Here is a 21,273-nt window from a genome sequence, read left to right on the forward strand (position 1 = left end):
AGGCCCCCTGGCGCTAAAGAACAAAAGAATCATGGTATAAAAGTAGGAGCCTGGCTCCTAAGAAATCGGAATCCTGTTTACCACGAAGAACCTCTGCCCGACTAGAAGGAGAAGGAGACGCTGGAGGAGCTGGCCTGCTGCCTGCCTTGCTGAGAAAGGAGAGGAAGAGACTATTGAAGAGACTTTGCTACTTTGTGCTTGAACATTCTCCAAGGGCTTGATCTGAGCTTGCCCCCTGAACTGAACCCCAGGAACAGTGGGTTCTCTGTGCTTCTTGCTCGTCCTCCAATTCGAGCCGTGTGTGCATCCCGCTGGAAAAGAGACTGCGCCCCTCATCGCCCCTCCTAGGGCCGTGACACTCAGAAGCTCGCCTGCCTCAAACCCGTGAGAGCCCCGCTCCGTCCCGAGCCGCTCTCTGTCCCCGGGCCAGGCCGCCTGCATCCCTGTCACCGCCTGCTATTGGAGCGCGCTGAACGCGCTATCACCCCTCCCGCCGGAAGCCGTCCGACGACTGTGATCTACGCCGGGTCATCCAGCTGCACTGACCGTGCCCTGCGACCCCGCTTCGCTATCCCCGGACATCTCAGGCCGCGCCGCCCCCACTGTGGAGACCCTCCTGCACCGCCGTGCTAAAGGGTCGCTGGCCGCGCCTGCCTACGTGCCCACACCTGCTGATTGAGGACCCAAGAACACTTCCCAAGCTGAGAGTCGCACCAACCTGTGCCGACTCTCCACATCACGAAAGAAGTTCCAGTATCGGGCTCGGGGCCCGCAACGCCTTATTTCCCCGTTCGCAGGAACCGATCTCTGTGAGTACTGGAACTACAAGTAAAGAGACTACGAACTATCCATTTGAAGCTACGAACAACGAACATTTGCCCGCTGGACAACCTGGTGGCATAGCGAAAACGTTATTGGTCTTGTGATAAGTCTGCTGAGATATATATACCTTATTTTAACATAAAGAATCGTATTTTTATATATATCCAAGTCTGGTGTCCGTTTCTGGGGGGATTGATGTATTTACTGTGTGTACGATTGTAAGTGCTTAACCAACAACGCCTGAGGAATCGCCTTGGCTGCTCACGCCACGCACCTAGAGGGTGAGCAAGGGTCATTCGTGAGGGGTTATCCTGCGCCCTGACGTGGAGGAGAGGGTTCCTGCTTGACACAAGGGCAACCTTGCGCCAACCAGAGATCCCCGACTCTAACAGTACCACAATTCAGTCGTGGGGAATGGGGGTAGCGGGACAGTCTCAAGATAGTGTCTCTGCGAAATACCCTGCGGAAGCTCACAATCCTCGAGCTGGAGGGTGTCGTGTCTCTGGGCGATCTCTTATCGAGTCGTCCTCAAGGGGAGCGCCGCGAGTCTCTCAGCAGGCACAGGTGGTCGGAGTTCAGGAGCCGCGATTCCGTCAGCAGGCTCAGATGGTTCAATGCTGGGGGCCGCGAGTCGCTCAGCAGGCCTAGGTGGTTCAGTGTTCGGGAGCCGCGACCTCGTCCGCAGGGCTCAGATGGTTCAATAGCAAGAGGCCGCGAGTCACTCAGCAGGCCCAGGTGACTTCAGCGTTCAGGAGCCGCGACAGCGTCAGCAGGCTCAGATGGTTCCAGGTCTTCTCTGTCCTTGTTCCTCCGGCACCCCTTGTTATACTCCGCTGGTTCTTTGAAGTCCGGAGTGCTCGCAGAGGGGGGACTGGGATGACGGAGGGGGTTCGGCGGGATTTCCTGCCGCTCACTTCTTGGTCTTTTCAGGTGGGTCTGGGAGGGACCCCAGACGCTCGGTAGGGGAGGCGCCTGCTCCCCAGGGGCCTGGTGGCCGATTGAGTCCTCCCGGGGAAGGCGACCCGAGGTGTGACTGGGCTGGCGCCTCTGGGTCTGGCTCGAGGGTTCCCGCTCCCTCGGTTGGGCATGCGTGGTAGGGTGTTGAGTCTGTCAGGTCTCTGGCCGGCCCGTGGATCGGGGGTGGCTGGGGCGGCCGGAGTCGGGGATGTCGGGTCTTGAGGGTGGTTGCAGGTTGGCGGGATGATGGAGAGGGCAACGCCGTGAGGCCGGTCTCACAGGTGGCAAGAGTAATTTAGGATTTAGAGTGGGTATGGTGTTAGGTTGGGTATAGGTTTTGTGGGGGCAAGGGTATTTTTTGGGTGGCTATGGATTTTTGGGTGGCATGGTTAATTTTAGGGATTAGGATGGTTTTTGGGTGCCAAGGGCATTTATAGGGTTAGGGTGGTTATGGGTTTTTGGAGGGCAAGGATATTTTTAGGGTAGGTATGGGTTTTTGGGTGGCATGGGTATTTTTAGGGTGAGTGGGTTTTTGGGTGGTGAAGATATTTTTAGGGGTTTAGGGTGAGTATGGGTTTTTGGATGGCAAGAGTAATTTTAGGGTTGGTATGGGTTTTTGGGGGGCAAGGGTAGTTTTAGGGTGGGTATTGGTTTTGTGTGGCAAGGTTATTTTTAGGGTGGGTATTGGTTTTTGGGTGGCAAGGGTATTTCTAGGGTTTAGGGTGGGTATGGGCTTTTGGGTGGCAAGGCTAATTTTATGGTTCAGGGTGGGTATGGGTTTTTGGGTGCCAAGAATATTTTTAGGGTGGGTATGGGTTTTTGGATGCCAAGATTATTTTTAGGGTTTAGGGAGGGTATGGGTGGCAAAAGTAATTTTAGGATTTAGAGTGGGTATAGGTTTAGGGTTGGTATAGGTTTTTGGGTGGCCAGGATATTTTTAGGGTTTAGGGTGGATATGGGTTTTTGGGTGGCAAGGATATTTTTATTGTTTAGGGTGGGTGTGGGTTTTTCGGTGGCAATGATATTTTAAGGATTAGGGGTTGGTATGAGGTTTTTGGTCGCAAGGGTATTTTTAGGGTTTAGTGTGGGTATTGTTTTTTGGGTGGCAAGTGTATGTTTAGGGTGGGTATGGGGTTTTGGGTGGCATGGTTAATTTTAGGGATTAGGATGGGTATGGGTGTATGGGTTTTTGGGTGGCATGGTTAATTTTAGGGATTAGGATGGGTATGGGTTGAGGGATTGTGGGGTTTCATGGAAATGTATAAATATATACACATACATATGTATATATGCACATACATATATATATATATATATATCACACGCTGCAAACTTCTTCAAAGAAGGACTCGCACTCAGGGAAAACCAAGATTTATTCACCACGGTAACGCGTTTCGACAGACAAGCTGTCTTGCTCACACAAAATCGTGTACATTTCAAAGGAATCTTTATAGGTACAAACATGAAAGAAAGACTACTGTTTGTCAAATGGTCTCGACCTGCAAATGTGGCGGCCATGTCTGAGTGTCAAAAAACAAATAATACGTTATATGTTATACTCAATAGATCAGTTGGTATTGACAATACAGACACACATTGGATGTAAAACATGTGTATAATTATATTTTGTTATTGTAGACCTATAGTCCTATGTCTGTAATCATATTGCATCAAACGTGAATCTGAGCGAATCAGTGTAATTACTATAAACGGCAAATAGTGCTCGAAAAAATCATGATAAACACCCAGATCACATGCAGTCAGGCGATCAAACTTACATCTTGGGCGGGGATGAATCAGACTTTATACCCTTTGTTTTTACATAAATATGCTGGCGGCATAGTGCCCCTAATGTATTAGGTGGGTTATCACCTAATACATTAGGGGCACTATGCCGCCAGCATATTTATGTAAAAACAAAGGGTATAAAGTCTGATTCATCCCCGCCCAAGATGTAAGTTTGATCGCCTGACTGCATGTGATCTGGGTGTTTATCATGATTTTTTCGAGCACTATTTGCCGTTTATAGTAATTACACTGATTTGCTCAGATTCACGTTTGATGCAATATGATTACAGACATAGGACTATAGGTCTACAATAACAAAATATAATTATACACATGTTTTACATCCAATGTGTGTCTGTATTGTCAATACCAACTGATCTATTGAGTATAACATATAACGTATTATTTGTTTTTTGACACTCAGACATGGCCGCCACATTTGCAGGTCGAGACCATTTGACAAACAGTAGTCTTTCTTTCATGTTTGTACCTATAAAGATTCCTTTGAAATGTACACGATTTTGTGTGAGCAAGACAGCTTGTCTGTCGAAACGCGTTACCGTGGTGAATAAATCTTGGTTTTCCCTGAGTGCGAGTCCTTCTTTGAAGAAGTTTGCAGCGTGTGACATATTCACCGGGAGACCTGCCCGGTTTGACTTGCCACCTGTCTACGGGCCATAGACTTTGGAAACTTGGTCGTTTGGAAAGTCATATATATATATATATATATATATATACACACACACACATACATTCTTAAGAAGTTGTGTGTGAAATAAGTTGTGTGTGAAATATCAAAACATATATATACACGCACACATATATATGTATAAATATATATAAGAAAAGGTGTATTTACTTACCTGTCATTTTTAAGCAAAGCATATGCCCTTACCATGCATGCCTTAACTACAAATATGTAAGTATTTTACGGGTACATATAAACCTATAATTTATATACACACAAAGTGTTTATACTTACCTGTAAAATACTTACATTTGCAAATGCAACCTTGATCACACGTATGCCTTTACTAATCATGCTATTACAACGAAGTTCGTGGTAAAGGAATATGCGTGGTAAAGGTTTGCATTGTAATTTCATATGCGTTGAAAACCGCGTTGTAATTGCATGCGTTATAACGTCATACATTCTTGAGTGGAAGCACGGGAACACCCATGCTCCACCCATGTAAAGCCTTCCCAACATAGGGGCTGATTACGATGTTGGTCAGAAGGGCTCCGAACGGCATTCCGTTCTTTCGATTCGGAAGCCTCGTTTCCTACCGACTCGGAAACATTTTTGATCGGCTGATTACGATGGTTGGAAACCGTTCGGACTGTCCGACTTGTGTCTGAACGGCATTCGGAGACACCGAGTCGGTCAGAGCAGACTCGTACGTCTCTATGGGCCGCGTTTCCGACCGAACGATTACGATGTCGGATTCAGACAGCATTTCCGAATCGGTCTGTCCAACACAGATTGGCTGTTGGAAGCCCGTAGCATGCCCCTCTTCACCCGGAGGCCTCCGGTTGGGGCCAGTGGGGTATCCATGGGTCCCATCTTTCCAACCATGCACAGTGTGGCAGGCACCATGGGGTGCCTGCTAGAGGGTGCAAGGTTTTCCGCAACTACCCCATTTTTCAATGGGAACCTGTGTAGTCGGTCAGAACACAAGCTCCCATTGAAGTCAATGGTAGGCTGACCGAACGGTGTTTGAAAACATTGTAATTGATTGGTCGGACTACCCGAGCCAGAGTCAGCCAGAAACCATTCAGACAAGGAGTCGGTCGGAATGCTTTGCGACCGGCATCGTAATCGGCCCCATAGTGTAACGTAACGCAGCACAAAGCACTGCATTACGTTTTTACATCTAAGAGACCGGCAACTCATTTAATGAATAGAAAATGCTTGTACAACAATAAACGATGCAAACTAATATTCATGTTTTTTGTTTTCAGGATTATGGGTTTGTACGTGTCCATTGTGCTGGTGATCGGGAAATTTGTGCGCGGCTTCTTCAGTGAGATCTCCCACTCCATTATGTTTGAGGAACTGCCTTGTGTGGATCGCATCCTGAAGTTGTGCCAGGACATCTTCCTAGTACGGGAGACAGGCGAGCTGGAGCTGGAAGAGGAGCTGTATGCCAAACTCATATTCCTCTACCGCTCCCCTGAGACTATGATCAAATGGACCCGGGAGAAGGACTAAGACCCACAGGAGCCCGCAGGGGGCGCTCACAATCATTTACCTCTTAGCGACAGGAATGTGGAACACGGGGTGCCTTAATGTCTTAACAATTCCTGGAGCTCATCTGTGCAAACTCTGGGATGCCACTGCCAAGGCACCATGCTACAGTCCTCAAGGGTTAGCGCCTGGACTAAGGGTTTCTAGTAGGGTTGCAATGTTGCCTTTGTGTTTTATGTTAGTCCAGACATCTTAAAGAACCACCTGTTCTCTCCCATCTTCGACCCAACAGTGCTTGTTATAGTGGCGTTCCTCAAGCCCTTACTCTGCACAGTTTGGTTGTTGTGGACCTGCCAACCCCCTTAAACCCACCGCAATGTCTTAGATTTAAAGGAGTCCTTATTTACAACCGAGTGTATGAGCTGCTGAGTTCATTTTTTGCAGCAAAGCGTGGGGATGGATAGCTGCTATGTTTGTCTCTTATTTTTAATTCATAAGGATTCAAAGCAGCAGAAAATCATTAAGATTGCACCCTTGAGAAAACTAGGATGAAGTTCAAAGCGGGGGCTCTACAAAAGGACTCTGAAGAATTTTAGGTGAGCGTAAACGTCGGAATGGCAAATCTCACCGTATGTGACACATGGTCAGATTTTCACCTGCTGCACTTGTCAAAGATGAGCAAGATACCCGTCAACCGAGATACTTTGCCCAAAGTGAAATTAAAAACTCCATCCATGAGGCTCACCTGAGAGTCACCACACATATCCTACTGCTGCTGACAAGTTTAAAAACATTTTTTTTACTGAGTAATCCTGCTGCCAGCACACAGACTGTGGACAGGACTTAAATGCCTGGAAAGGCGGATCCACTCAACTGAGAACGGCTTTTCATGGAATACTGTATGCAATAGAGAATATGAATCATGCAAGACTTTAAAGAGAACCAGATTGAAGAGAACCACAACAGATATTTATGTATAAAAAGATTTAAAAACACAATGTATTTTTATTTAAAAAGAAAAGTACAGCTGTTACTACACCTCTTTCCTTTAATACCAAAAGGAGAACATCTCTTCCCTCCCCCCCTGATTTACAGAGATCTGTGTTTGTTGATAACCTTGAATGTAACCAAAGGCGGACTGGCCTCTGCGGAAATTTAGAGCATCCTGGCATGCCTCTGTCTCTGATAGGTCAATAGGCTGTAGGCCAAGCTGGCCACATCTCATATTTCACATATAGGCCAACCTGTTTCTGCAGGTGACCTTACCGTCGCTGTCACTGGGTGGGGAAAGCAGTTACATTGCCAACTTTTTCCAAATAATTTGGTTGCACTAAAGAAAATAAATGTTTTTCAGCATGATTCTGTTATGCAGTCGTCTATTGTTTGGATCTATACTAATTCATATCATTGACAGAGTAAGTTTCAATAATAAGGCCATTTGTGACACCCACCGGAACCCTATCTGATTGCGCAGTATCACTCAATTCACTTTAATACATTCAACTTTATTTGGTTTCAGACATAAAATTATAAAGGCATGGCAGTAAATAGGTACATTGCATATAAAAAAGAGGAGAAAACAAATAACTGCACCAACAACTATCTTAGGTTAAAAAAATACAGAAAATATCAATAATATGAACACCTTTATGAAATATCATTGCACAGAAATATATATATATACATACAGAAGCTCCTTTTAATCGATTACCCACTTTATACGTGTCATTATAACCTTCCATAAGAACTTGGACATAGTTGAGCAGATTTCAAGAGAATGCAGTTGTAAAATAAAAAAAAAAGCAGAGCTGGTCCGCATTGTGTGAATATCACAGTAGTGGCATTAAAAGTTGTGTCCGGGGTACCTCATAAAACGTACAATGTGCATTTCTCACTAACACCATCACACAGGCACCTAGTAAGAATGGGTGACCAGTCATTTCCTCTAGGGACGGACACGAAACAATGGTTAAATCTAATCTGGGTTAAAACAAATCTATGTTGAGGGATATGCACGTTCCCGATAAAATTGTATGCCCTCATTAGTTACCATCAGTTCATGATTTAAAACACTAGACTTTCCATACTCCAAGCAAAATCTTTCATCCTCAAACAAATTAATTGATGTGTTTAATGTCTGCCTTCGTAAATAGATGTAGAGATGCAGGCCATTGAAAGAAATCCGGTCTACCCAACCTGCCGCAAAAGGCCTTGACATATTTAAGCCATGGAATTGTATCTGCCAGATCCAAAGATAAACATTCAGTCATCATCTTGCTGTTTGAACATGTCTTTGTTTAAATTCTGTGCCAAAGTAAGGTAGGGTGCATCCTAATAAGGTCTTCAAGAAACGAAAGCCCCAATTCCCTCTTACAAACATCAATGGAAACACCTTGTGCAACGGAAAGGTACTTACTGCGCGCTGCAGTTTTTCTAAATTAGCATAGCCCCATATTGGGCCATGGAATACATTTTGCTCTATATACAATACATAGCTCTTTAAGTGGCTTCCTCCATATCTTTGCTGACATTATTTTTAATGCAGCAATTGATTTATTCATCTGCATTTTTTTTTTTTAACTATAACCAATGTTGGAAGGCGTTCCCCGGGGAGGCTGCGGAATGGGTTCCTGACCACCCTGAGGCCCACCTTTCCCAGAATTAGGCCGAGCAAGAGCAGGGAGGCCCTTCCTGGAAGGGTCTCGCACCTAGGATCGCACGCGCTGCGCTTACTCTCTCTTCGGATAGAGGGACACCACACAGTAGTTCGTTATAAGGCAATAGCTTTTATCGGTAGTTGTCAGGGATCTTTATGATCCGGCAGGCAGGTGCAGAATTAATGCCACAAGCGGCAGTGATCTTGTGATGATGGGAAAAGGGGTAGCGGGACAGTCTTTCAATCAGTGTCTCTGCGAGGTATCCGGCGCACAGCTCTCAATCCTCGAGCTGAGGGGATGTTGCTTCTCTCGGCAATCTCTGCCGATTCTCTTGGAGGAGCGGGCCGCGAGTCACTCAGCAGGCACCGGAGAGTCGTAGTTCAGGGAGCCGCGTCAGCAGGGCTCAGATAGTTCGGAATTTGAGGAGCCGCGACGACGTCAGCAGGGCTCAGATGGTTCAGCGTTCGGGGAGCCGCGACGGCGTCAGCAGGGCTTAGATGGTTCAGAATTCGAGGAGCCGCGACGGCGTCAGCAGGGCTCAGTTGGTTCAGAGTTCGGGGAGCCGCGACGGCGTCAGCAGGGCTCAGATGGTTTCAGAGTTCGGATAGCGTTTCTTCTGTTCGGTGAGCGATCGAGCCGCGACCAGGTCCGCAGGCTCTCGTCAGTCCAGGTCTTCACTGCCTCTCGTCCCTTCAGCACCCCTTGTTATACTCCCCCCCCCCCCCCTCTTTGAAGTCCGGAGTCCTCGCGGAGAGGGGTCTCATGCCTGGGGGGTGATGTGTCGGGGTTTCCTGTCGCTCAGCCCCTTGATCTGTTCAGATGTGTCCGGGAGGGACCCCAGACACCCAGCAGGAGAGGCGCCCGCTCACCGGGGGCCTGGTGGCCGATCGAAACCTCCCTCGGGGAAGAGTCCAGAGGTGTGACAGAGTCGGCGCCTCTCGGTCTGGTTTGGGGGGGGGGGGGTTTCGTCCTCCCTCGGCCGGGCATGCGTGTTGGGGATCTGGTCGGCCCTCGGGATGTTGGTCCACGGAGGCCGGAAGGCCGTGCCCACGAGGTTCGGCGTGTTTGTAGTGTGACTTGCTGGTCGGGAGGGCCCACGCCACGAGGCCGGTCTCACAACCAACTGTCCCCAGGTGCCCTGAACATCAAACAGTACTCCCAAGTAGGAGAAGGTGGATGTTGTTGCAAGCTTGGTATCCCTTTATTTTAAACTGGTAAGACGTATCCGCCTTCGGACTGCATTCCATGATAAAAGTTCTTGACAGATTCACTCTCGAGTCTAAGAAAGTCATATATTAACAAATCAATCAGAGTTTAGAGGTCCTTAAGGGTATGAGCCATAGGCACTGCATTGTCCACATACAGAAGTGCAAGCAGGGGTCAGGCCAATTTGTGGAACGTATGTGCTTTCTTCCTCAACGGCCCTCATCAGATTATTAATATAGAGTGTAAAAAGAAATGGTGCCAGGACTCTGCCCTGTCGTTCCCCACGTCCAATAGCCACTCACCATGAATCACAAACCCAACTCTTGCCTTACCTACAAGAAGACTTCTTACAAAAAATAATAATAAATCGAGTACCATCACTCAATTTGTTTACCCACATTTGTGTTCTCTTCAGGATTTAGCAGGTTGAAGACTTCCACTTTTCCAGAGATTTTCAGAATTCACAGTTTTATTTGCTGCCTTTGTAAGGACATAATGCTGACCCAGGTCATAAAACACTGCTGGCTCAAGGAAGTGTTTCACATGTCAGAACAGGTGGTATTGTTGAAAAGTACCTTACATGAATTCCTTTCAGTTATCAAGGAGTCAGAAATATGCAAAACAGGCTGTTCATTTTTTGCTCTTAGTATCATAGAACTACTGTGACCATGACTTGTGCTTGTGATGCCTTCCTTCTGATTAGCATGACGTTTAGGATCATGGCAAGTTTCCACTTGTAATTCTGCAACCAAACAAATTATGAGACTAACAACAATGTAAAATTCTAAAGATGATATTGACTCAGAGGAGGCTTCTGGGTTTCCAGTCTGCTTTTGGTTTTTGGGTTTGTGTTTGTGCATGCCCATAAGATGCATTTTCAAAACTTTATTTGTAGCATGTGCTGTTGTAGATATACATGCTTAACATATTCCTGTTCTCTAGTTTTGGATATGAATGTTTGCAAGTTGTTTTTCTTAGAAGAAGTCTTTGGGCTTGTGATTCCTCCCTTAGTCCAAAATATACAGGGGAAAAAGGTAACATCTCAAATTGTCTTGTTCCCCCTGTCATCCGGTTCAGGCATTTCAGCTCTAGTTTGGGTACCGCTGCTCATTCTATCACAAGTGTAACATCAAATTCCTGTGGTCAGAACACATCAGGTCTGCAACCTTTGCATCAAACTGCTCTGAAAGCAATCCCAGAGCCCAGAACAAAAATCATGCCCTGAGGCTCTGTTCCTAAACCCACACCCGAGGATTGATCTTTGTTGGACAGGCCACACGAAGGGCTTGCTCCCTCCCCGCACGATAGGGCCCAAGCTCCGGCCCGCCAGGCGTGACCCACGAAAAGCACCTGCACCCCGTCTCCCGACGGAACTTCGGCCCTCGGACCTCCATGCATCACGGGCCCCAGCCCCACCGGCTTCCCCGGCCGGGTCAAGCCGCCATCTTGGGCCCTGCACCACGAGGCCGCGTGGCCTCCCCCCGACCCTAACCCTGGGCCTGGCCGGCCCCGACATCCCGGCACCACCATCCACCCAGGAGGTGAGCGGACCACTTGGCAGGTCAATGGGAGAACGAAGCGTCAAGAGCTCTTCCCCTGCCAGGTGCCGATCGCCTCCAGCTCCCCCAGGCGCTGGCTCCACCCCCTGCTGGGTGTCTGGACACCTTCATCCCGGACCCTCCGACCTCCAAGTGCGAGGACCCGGACATCAAAGGGCGCCTGCCCTATAACTGGAGCAGCTCCGGAGCAGGATGGCAGTTGTATCCTGGAGTCGAGAGACACCGAGAGAACTCAGCCTTGACGGACTACTGGCGCTGCCGTAGCCCTATCTTGCGAACTATCGTCCTGCCTGCTGGCGCTGCCGCGGCCTTCTGCAACATCCATCCTCGTCGGGACCTGCTGGCGCTGCTGCGGCCCGTTGTAACTACCATCTTCACCGGGACCTGCTGGCGCTGCCGCGGACCGTACCTCGACCATCTTCACCGGGACCTGCTGGCGCTGCCGCGGACCGTACCTCGACCATCTTCACTGGGACCTGCTGGCGCTGCCGCGGACCGTGTATCGACCATCTCTACCGGGACCTGCTGGCGCTGCCGCGGCCCGTACCAGCTACACCACCAAGCTCGAGGATTGTGGGCTAACCATCATCTCATCCGAACTACCTGACTGGTAAACAGACTGTCCCGCTTCCCCTTCCCTATCCTAAGAGACCTAAATCGAGGGGACCCCTGAGTCCAGACCTCCTTGTACTATTTCATCGTACCTTAAGAAGTGCATATAAAGAACACTAAATCTTATCCTTGTGTGGTGTCTGTCTGTGGGGGGGAAGTCACTTGTCTGTACGATCGCTGGAGACGGCTCTCCCCGGAGACCTCTCCCCCTGACCTCGGCCGACCCTCCCGGTCCGTCTAACATTGGTGGCCAGCGGCGCGATCCGAATCAACGCGTAATCGTACAGAGAGTAGCTTACCCCACGACAAAACCACGATGTCGGCCAAAGATAGCGGTTCCACTGAAAAATTCCAAATGGATAAGTTAGAAGAATACAGCCACCGCGAACTGAAACAATTCTGCATGGAACTAGGCATTGCTACCACCGGCCTGAGTACCAAAGATGATTTGAAGCACGCCCTTGAGTCGTGGACAGAAACTGGGATCGCCGGGCCCTCCGACCGAAACAGTGTCGCACCAGAGGGGAACGCCACGGCTCCCGAGGAGCGGGGAACGGGCCTCTCGCAGGAGGAGATCCAGGAAAGGGAAAGAACCAGATTACACGAGTTGGAAATGGCACGGCTCAAGATGGACGGTGAACTCAAGTTAGCCGAGCAGAAACTAAATCTAGAGCATCTGCGGCTCCGAGAGGAGCGTGAAGAAAAGCAGAGACAGAGAGAGCTTGAGGAAAAAAGAATAACACTCGAACACGAGCGCAAACTGGCGGAAATAGAACTTCGGAAACAGAATAAAGAATCGGGGGTGCCTGAGAGACCGCACACCCCGGGGCCAACCGAGAAAAAAGTACACATCCCCAAGGATGTTGTCCGCGAGTATGTCCGAGAAGACGACATACAACAGTGGTTCAAAGCCTACGAGATCGCCATGACCTCCCACCGGATCGACCGGAGTGATTGGGGAGCCGGACTATGGGGGAGGTTCGTCAACGAAGGTCGCGATGCCCTGCTACAGCTCCCAGATCACCAAATGTCGTCCTACGACCACATGAAGGCTGCCCTCCTCACCCGCTACGGCCTCACACCCGAGATGTACCGCCAGAGGTTCAGAGATTGCACCCGGATCCCGGGTACAACTTGGGTGGAGTACGTTAACTATTTCAGCCGTGCCTTCGAGGGTTGGATCAAGGGGAGCCATGTCACGACCTACGAGCAACTCTTTAACCTTATGGTATGGGAGCACCTGTCGAACAACTGTTTCGTCGAGCTCAGGCAGCACCTCCTCGACAGCAAGCTGACTGACCCCCGGCAGCTCGCCGCCGAAGCTGACCGATGGGAAAGCACCCGAGTGGGCCGGAGAGGGCCACACGAGCAGAACCGAAGCAACCAAGGCCAGCACCGTCCTCGAGGAGGAGGAGGCCAGGGGCGAGGGAGAGAAACCTTGCCGGCAACCCCCGTGGCCAGCACCCCGCCTCCGGCCGGCCGGGGCAACCCCCCGATGTGTCCTGGGTTCCGAGCCAACGTCACGTGCCACCGATGTCAGCGAGTCGGCCACTACGCCAATGACCCGAGCTGCCCGCAGAACCAAACACCCAAGCCCCGCCAGGTAGCTGCCGCCGCCCTGGGGGAAGAGCGACTATCAGAGGAACAGGAAGAGTATGAGCCGGCCCAGCAAGAGTGGGAACCGGCCGCCATGGTCCTGGCGTGCCTAGGGGGAAGAGACATGGTCCCGCGGGCTCCCCTACCCGCTAACACCAGGAAATACGGTCAGTGGGTGACCATTAATGGACATCGGGCCGAGGCCTTGCGTGACACAGGCGCCAGTGTGACGGCCGTCCGCTGTCACCTGGTGAAGCCCGAGCAGATCCTGCCGAACATTCTCTGCCCCGTCCGCTCAGCCGACAATTCTGAAAGTATGTGTCAAATGGCCTGCGTCCCATTCGAATGGGGAGGGGTCTCCGGCCTGTTGAAGGTGACGGTCCGGGACGATGCCCCCGTGGACTGCCTCCTGGGGAATGACCTCGAAAGTTCCCCGTGGGCCACCGTCGAGAGAAGAGAGCACCTGGGGATGCTGGGCCTCCCGGACTGGGCCTGCATAACCACCCATGCCCATGCCGTCCCCCGATCAGAAGAACCGGAATGGCCAGCACCTCCGCCCCCGTTCGCCCCAGTAGAAGACAACGACGAGGCCAGCCCCCCAGAGCCAACGACCGAAGGGGACGCACAACCCCAGGACTTTCCCGGCCTGGCTCAGTGGCGTCAAGAAGGGGGGCCCACCCAAGAACAGTTCCGCCAGGAACAAAAGACCTGCCCCTCCCTCGAGGGACTCCGCCAACAAGCCAGCACCCAGAACGCAGGGGACCCCACCGGATCTCACTGGGTCTACTGGGATAACGACCTGCTATACAGCGAACAAAGAATCGCAGAGCTAGGGGCCGGTCGAGTGCTGGTGGTACCTCTCCGCTTCAGAGACTTCCTACTCAACCTGGCCCACGATGTCCCCCTGGCTGGACACCTGGGCCAGGACAAAACTTACAGTCGCCTAGTGACCCACTTTTTCTGGCCGAAAATGAGGAACGACGTCCTGAACCACTGCCGGTCCTGCCCCACATGCCAAGCCAGCGGGAAGAGTGGTCGGAAGCTGAAAGCCCCTCTGCAACCCTTCCCTGTGGTCACCACCCCGTTCGAAAGGGTAGGAATAGACATTGTGGGGCCTCTGGACCCCCGCACGGCACAAGGACACAGGTTCATCCTGGTACTAGTGGACCATGCCACCCGCTACCCCGAGGCGGTGCCCCTACGGACCGTGACAGCTCCGGTCGTTGGCCGGGCCCTAATGGGGATCTTCTCCCGGGTGGGCTTCCCCCGAGAAGTCGTCAGCGACCGAGGCACGAACTTTATCTCCAAATACATGAAGTCCCTCTGGCAACAATGCGGGGTCACCTACAGATTCACGACCCCCTATCACCCCCAAGGGAACGGACTAGTGGAGCGTTTTAACCGCACTCTCAAGGGGATGATTGGGGGATTGGAAGAGCCCCTCCGTCGCCAGTGGGATGTACTACTCCCGTGCCTCCTCTTCGCCTACCGAGAAGTCCCCCAGAAGTCCCTCGGCTTTAGCCCTTTCGAACTCCTGTACGGGCACCCTGTGCGAGGGCCCCTCAGCCTAGTCAAGGAAGGTTGGGAGATGGCCCCCCTAAAGACTCCTCCAGACGTCTTCAAATACCTCCTGGCCCTACGCAATCAGACCCGGCGCTTCAGAGAGATGGCCAAGGCGAACCTCGAGGCCAGCCAGGAGGACATGAAGAGATGGTATGATCACAATGCCTCCTCCGTTGAGTTCGAGCCTGGTCAACAAGTGTGGGTGATGTCCCCCACCGAACCATGTGCCTTGCAAGATAAGTGGACGGGGCCCTTCAAAGTGGTCGAGCGCAAAAGCCCCGTCACTTACCTCATCGACATGGGGACCTCCCGAAACCCCCTTCGGGTCCTCCACACCAACCGACTCAAACCACACTTTGTGCGCTCAGAACTCAGCCTCCTGATGGCTACGGACAGTGGGGCAGAGGAAGACTCCGAACCCCTCCCGGATCTCCTGAAGACTCAGGAGAATGACGGCTCCGTGGACGGGGTCCGACTCTCTGACGCCCTCACCTCGGAGCAACGCCAGGGCTGCCGAATCCTCCTGCTGCGGTTCGCTGCACTGTTCTCCCTTACCCCCGGGGTCACCCCGTGGTGTTCGCACGACGTGGACACCGGGGACAGTCCCCCTATTCGACACCGGGCCTACCGCGTACCAGATCGGGTACGGGCCTGCATACAGGGGGAAGTGGCCAAAATGCTCACGATCGGGGTCATCGAGCCCTCGGACAGTCCCTGGGCTAGCCCGGTTGTATTGGTTCCCAAAGCCGCTGCCCCCGGCACCACACCTGAACTGAGATTCTGCGTCGACTACCGGGGCTTGAACGCTGTCACCCGGACCGACGCTCATCCGATCCCCCGAGCGGACGAACTGATCGACCGGCTGGGGGCCGCCCGCTACCTCAGTATCTTCGACCTAACAGCGGGCTACTGGCAGATCTGTCTCACACCCCAGGCCCAGGAACGGTCAGCCTTCTCTACCCCCAATGGCCACTACCAATTCAAGGTCATGCCCTTCGGCATGAAGAATGCCCCCGCCACGTTTCAACGCCTTGTGAACCAGGTCTTGGCGGGGCTCGAAGAGTTCAGCGCTGCCTACCTGGACGATATCGCTGTATACAGCCGCCACTGGTCCGACCACCTCCTCCACCTCCAAGAGGTCCTACAGGCCCTCCAGCGGGCCGGCCTCACAATTAAGGCCGGCAAATGCCAAATTGGCCAAGGGTCCGTGACCTACCTTGGGCACCAAGTGGGAAGCGGGCTGGTGGCCCCGCTGCAACTTAAGATTGCTGCCATCCAGTCCTGGCAGCCCCCCGTCACCCAGACCGAGGTCCGAGCCTTCTTGGGGCTCACCGGCTACTACCGGCGGTTCGTGAAGGACTACGGCAGCATCGTGGGGCCCCTCACGGGTCTCACGTCCAAGAACCAACCAAAGCGGATTAACTGGACCCCCGATTGTCAAGCGGCCTTCGAGAGGCTGAAGGCCGCCCTGTGCACCGCCCCTGTGCTCCAGGCCCCCGATTACAGTCGGGAGTTCGTGGTACAGACAGACTCCTCCGACCATGGCATCGGGGCCGTTCTTTCTCAATTAAACCCCGAGGGTCATGACCAGCCGGTGGCCTTCATCAGTCGGCGTCTCCTGGCCCGAGAACAACGCTGGAGCCCATCGAGAGGGAGGCCTTCGCAGTGGTATGGGCCCTCAAAAAGCTCCGGCCTTACCTCTTCGGTACCCACTTCCGGGTACAAACCGACCATCGACCCCTGCAGTGGCTGATGCAGATGCGGGGGAAGAACCCAAAACTATTGCGCTGGTCCATTTCCCTGCAGGGAATGGACTTCACCGTGGAGCACCGACCGGGCCAAGATCACGCCAACGCGGATGGCCTGTCACGATTTTTCCGCCTCGACGAGGAGAGTCCCCAAGAAGATGGGTGACTCTCCCCGCCTTCAGCTGGGGGGGACGCATGTTGGACAGGCCACACGAAGGGCTTGCTCCCTCCCCGCACGATAGGGCCCAAGCTCCGGCCCGCCAGGCGTGACCCACGAAAAGCACCTGCACCCCGTCTCCCGACGGAACTTCGGCCCTCGGACCTCCATGCATCACGGGCCCCAGCCCCACCGGCTTCCCCGGCCGGGTCAAGCTGCCATCTTGGGCCCTGCACCACGAGGCCGCGTGGCCTCCCCCCGACCCTAACCCTGGGCCTGGCCGGCCCGACATCCCGGCACCACCATCCACCCAGGAGGTGAGCGGACCACTTGGCAGGTCAATGGGAGAACGAAGCGTCAAGAGCTCTTCCCCCGCCAGGTGCCGATCGCCTCCAGCTCCCCCAGGCGCTGGCTCCACCCCCTGCTGGGTGTCTGGACACCTTCATCTCGGACCCTCCGACCTCCAAGTGCGAGGACCCGGACATCAAAGGGCGCCTGCCCTATAACTGGAGCAGCTCCGGAGCAGGATGGCAGTTGTATCCTGGAGTCGAGAGACACCGAGAGAACTCAGCCTTGACGGACTACTGGCGCTGCCGTAGCCCTATCTTGCGAACTATCGTCCTGCCTGCTGGCGCTGCCGCGGCCTTCTGCAACATCCATCCTCGTCGGGACCTGCTGGCGCTGCCGCGGCCCGTTGTAACGACCATCTTCACCGGGACCTGCTGGCGCTGCCGCGGACCGTACCTCGACCATCTTCACCGGGACCTGCTGGCGCTGCCGCGGACCTTACCTCGACCATCTTCACTGGGACCTGCTGGCGCTGCCGCGGACCGTGTATCGACCATCTCTACCGGGACCTGCTGGCACTGCCGCGGCCCGTACCAGCTACACCACCAAGCTCGAGGATTGTGGGCTAACCATCATCTCATCCGAACTACCTGACTGGTAAACAGACTGTCCCGCTTCCCCTTCCCTATCCTAAGAGACCTAAATCGAGGGGACCCCTGAGTCCAGACCTCCTTGTACTATTTCATCGTACCTTAAGAAGTGCATATAAAGAACACCAAATCTTATCCTTGTGTGGTGTCTGTCTGTGGGGGGGAAGTCACTTGTCTGTACGATCGCTGGAGACGGCTCTCCCCGGAGACCTCTCCCCCTGACCTCGGCCGACCCTCCCGGTCCGTCTAACAATCTTCAGGGGTTTCACCTTGAAATCCATCTCAGCCGGAGGCCGATCAATGCTCTCAATGAAATCTGGCTTTTGCAGCGAGCATCCTTTTCCGGATTCACATGCTGTGCATCATTCTGCCATCTAGTGGTTCGGGTCGGAATTGTCTTTGTTTCTTTTTTTCTTCTTGTTTTGGTCGCTGTCGACCACCATTTGGTGCCCTGTGTGATGTCAGATGGTATCCTGGAGGTCGACGTGCGTGGTGGCCATCTTCAGATTCTTTTTTCTGCCATTGGGTCTGGAAGCAAGACGGGACGCTCCAAAGAAAGTTATTGTTTTTCCCGATAAAACTTCAAAAGAAGATTATCATCGATGGATCATCGAAGTATAATCAAGCAACTGACGTCGTAGCCGAAAGCAGGAGCAGAGCGTCCGTTTGAACACCAGAGGACCACTCCGGCCCACAAATGGCACGGTAGGGGTCATGGAGAATACCCCTTTCAAATTCTGCCCCCAGTTGCCACCACAAATACACACAACGCGACCCACATGACGTGTGCAATTTCTGCCTGCCCAAAGAACATCAGGACGAAGACTGAGGCCTGCGCAGTGTTGCTGCCGAAGAAGCTTAAAGAAAGGTCCACCACTCTACAATGTTGCATTCAACAAAGAAACCTTCCCTGAGGGAGCTGGGTTTCTCTAGTGACTAGGAAGAAAATGGAGCTCCAGTGGAGTCGACACACGAAGAATCGGACGTCGAAATTCCAGAAGGGGACCCCGATAAGGTCCACGCCAAAAAGAAGGCGAGAGAGTCAAACAAGCATTTGCAATGCAATAGGTCTCGCATTTATAAGAGTTTGAGCTATTGGCATTGTAAAATTACAATGCCTTTTATTTATGTTTTGGTTTTAAAACAAATAAAAGGCATTGTCATTTACAATGTCAGTAGCATAAACTCTCATAAAAGCAGTGTGCGGCGGTCAGCAGTGTGCGGCGTGCAGCAGTGTTTCGTGTAGCAGTGTGAGGCATGCAGCACTGTGTGGTGTGCAGCTGCGTGCGGCAGTGTGCGGCGTGCAGCAGTGTGCTGCGTGCAGCAGTGTCGTGCAGCATGCAGCAGTGAGTAATGCAGCAGTGTGCAGCAGTGTGTGGCGTGCAGCAGTGTGTGCAGTGCAGCAGTGTTTCGTGTAGCAGTGTGCGGCGTGCAGCAGTGTTTCGTGTAGCAGTGTGCAGCATGCAGCAGTGTGTGGCGTGCAGCAGTGTGTGGCGTGCAACAGTGTGTGGCGTGCAGCAGTGTGTGGCGTGCAGCAGTGTGTGGCGTGCAGCAGTGTGTGGCGTGCAGCAGTGTGTGGCGTGCAGCAGTGTGTGGCGTGCAGCAGTGTGTGGCGTGCAGCAGTGTGTGGCGTGCAGCAGTGTGAGGCGTGCAGCAGTGTGAGGCGTGCAGCAGTGTGCGGCGTGCAGCAGTGTGCGGTGTGCAGCAGTGTGCGGCATGCAGCAGCATGCAGCAGTGTGTGGCGTGCAGCAGTGTGAGGTGTGCAGCAGTGTGTGGCGTGCAGCAGTGTGTGGCATGCAGCAGTGTGAGGTGTGCAGCAGTGTGAGGTGTGCAGCAGTGTGAGGCGTGCAGCAGTGTGCGGCAGTGTGTGGCGTGCAGTAGTATGCGGCAGTGTGCGGCGTGCGGCACTGTGCGGCGTGCAGCAGTGTGCGGCGTCCGGCACTGTGCGGCGTGCGGCACTGTGCGGCGTGCAGCAGTGTGTGGCGTGCAGCAGTGTTTCGTGCAGCAGTGTTTCGTGTAGCAGTGTGAGGCATGCAGCACTGGCGTGCAGCAGTGTGCGGCGTGCAGCAGTGTGCGGCGTGCAGCAGTGTGCGGCGTGCAGCAGTGTTTCATGTAGCATTGTGCGGCGTGCAGCAGTGTGCGGCGTGCAGCAGTGTGTGGCGTGCAGCAGTGTGTGGCGTGCAGCAGTGTGTGGCGTGCAGCAGTGTGTGGTGTGCAGCAGTGTGTGGCGTCCAGCAGTGTGTGGCGTCCAGCAGTGTGCGGCGTGCAGCATGCAGCAGTGAGTAATGCAGCAGTGTGCAGCAGTGTGTGGCGTGCAGCAGTGTGCCATACAGCAGTGTTTCGTGTAGCAGTGTGCGGCGTGCAGCAGTGTGCGGCGTGCAGCAGTGTGTGGCTTGCAGCAGTGTGCAGCAGTGTGTGGCGTGCAGCAGTGTGTGGCGTGCAGCAGTGTGTGGCGTGCAGCAGTGTGTGGCGTGCAGCAGTGTGTGGCGTGCAGCAGTGTTTCTTGCAGCATTGTGTGGCGTGCAGCAATGTGCGGCGTGCAGCAGTGTGCGGCGTGCAGCAGTGTGCGGCGTGCAGCAGTGTGCGGCATGCAGCAGTGTGGCGTGCAGCAGTGTGGCGTGCAGCAGTGTGGCATGCAGCGGCATGCAGCAGTGTGAGGTGTGCAGCAGTGTGAGGCGTGCAGCAGTGTGAGGCGCGCAGCAGTGTGCGGCGTGCAGCAGTGTTTCGTGTAGCAGTGTTTCGTGTAGCAGTGTGAGGCATGCAGCACTGTGTGGTGTGCAGCGGCGTGCAGCAGTGTGCTGCGTGCACCAGTGTCGTGCAGCAGTGAGTAATGCAGCAGTGTGCGGCGTGCAGCAGTGTGCGGCGTGTAGCATTGTGCGGCGTGTAGCAGTGTGTGGCGTGTAGCAGTGTGCAGCGTGCAGCAGTGTGTGGCGTGCAGCATGCAGCAGTGTGTGGAGTGCAGCAGTGTGTGGCGTGCAGCAGTGTGTGGCATGCAGCAGTGTTTCGTGTAGCATTGTGTGGCGTGTAGCATTGTGTGGCGTGCAGCAGTGTGTGGCGTGCAGCAGTGTGTGGCGTGCAGCAGTGTGCGGCGTGCGGCGTGCAGCAGTGTGCGGCAGTGTGAGGTGTGCAGCAGTGTGTGGCATGCAGCGGCATGCAGCAGTGTGGCGTGCAGCAGTGTGTGGCGTGGATAAAGTGCAACTTCTGTGTATTCTAACGTATTCTTGTTTAACGATTTGTGCTCCTGTGCTCATAAAGAGTCTAGGGGTTACTTTGAGAAATAAATACATATATATTTTCAATATATATCTGTGTGGTGTCCTTTCATTGGTATAAAAGGGGGTTACATTTGGTAAAACAGCTGGCTTAACACGCTTCACGAGTTTAGCCTCAAAGACTGCTTAGACTACGCTACCACTAGGGCAGCTAGTCCGACAAGGTTGACTTACAACCACACCATAAGGGTTGCTTGGCATGGTACAAGG

The 21,273-nt window shown here is 53.1% G+C and overlaps 1 protein-coding gene across 4 annotated transcripts in view; it reads left to right on the top strand.

Moving 5' to 3' along the window:
• The window catches only part of PIEZO1 (piezo type mechanosensitive ion channel component 1 (Er blood group)), an 854,808-nt gene extending 847,694 nt beyond the window's left edge, over positions 1–7,114 (top strand). For all 4 annotated transcript variants that reach the window (XM_085638610.1, XM_085638612.1, XM_085638613.1 and 1 more), the window contains one exon: positions 5,530–7,114. In XM_085638610.1, coding sequence (XP_085494736.1) covers positions 5,530–5,779 — 250 coding nt within the window. In that variant the 3' untranslated portion in view covers positions 5,780–7,114. The remainder of the gene's footprint in view (positions 1–5,529) is intronic.
• Positions 7,115–21,273: the final 14,159 nt, after the last annotated feature.

Source organism: Triturus cristatus, chromosome 12 (genome assembly GCF_964204655.1).
Source record: "Triturus cristatus chromosome 12, aTriCri1.1, whole genome shotgun sequence".
NCBI classification, from domain to species: Eukaryota; Metazoa; Chordata; class Amphibia; order Caudata; family Salamandridae; genus Triturus; species Triturus cristatus.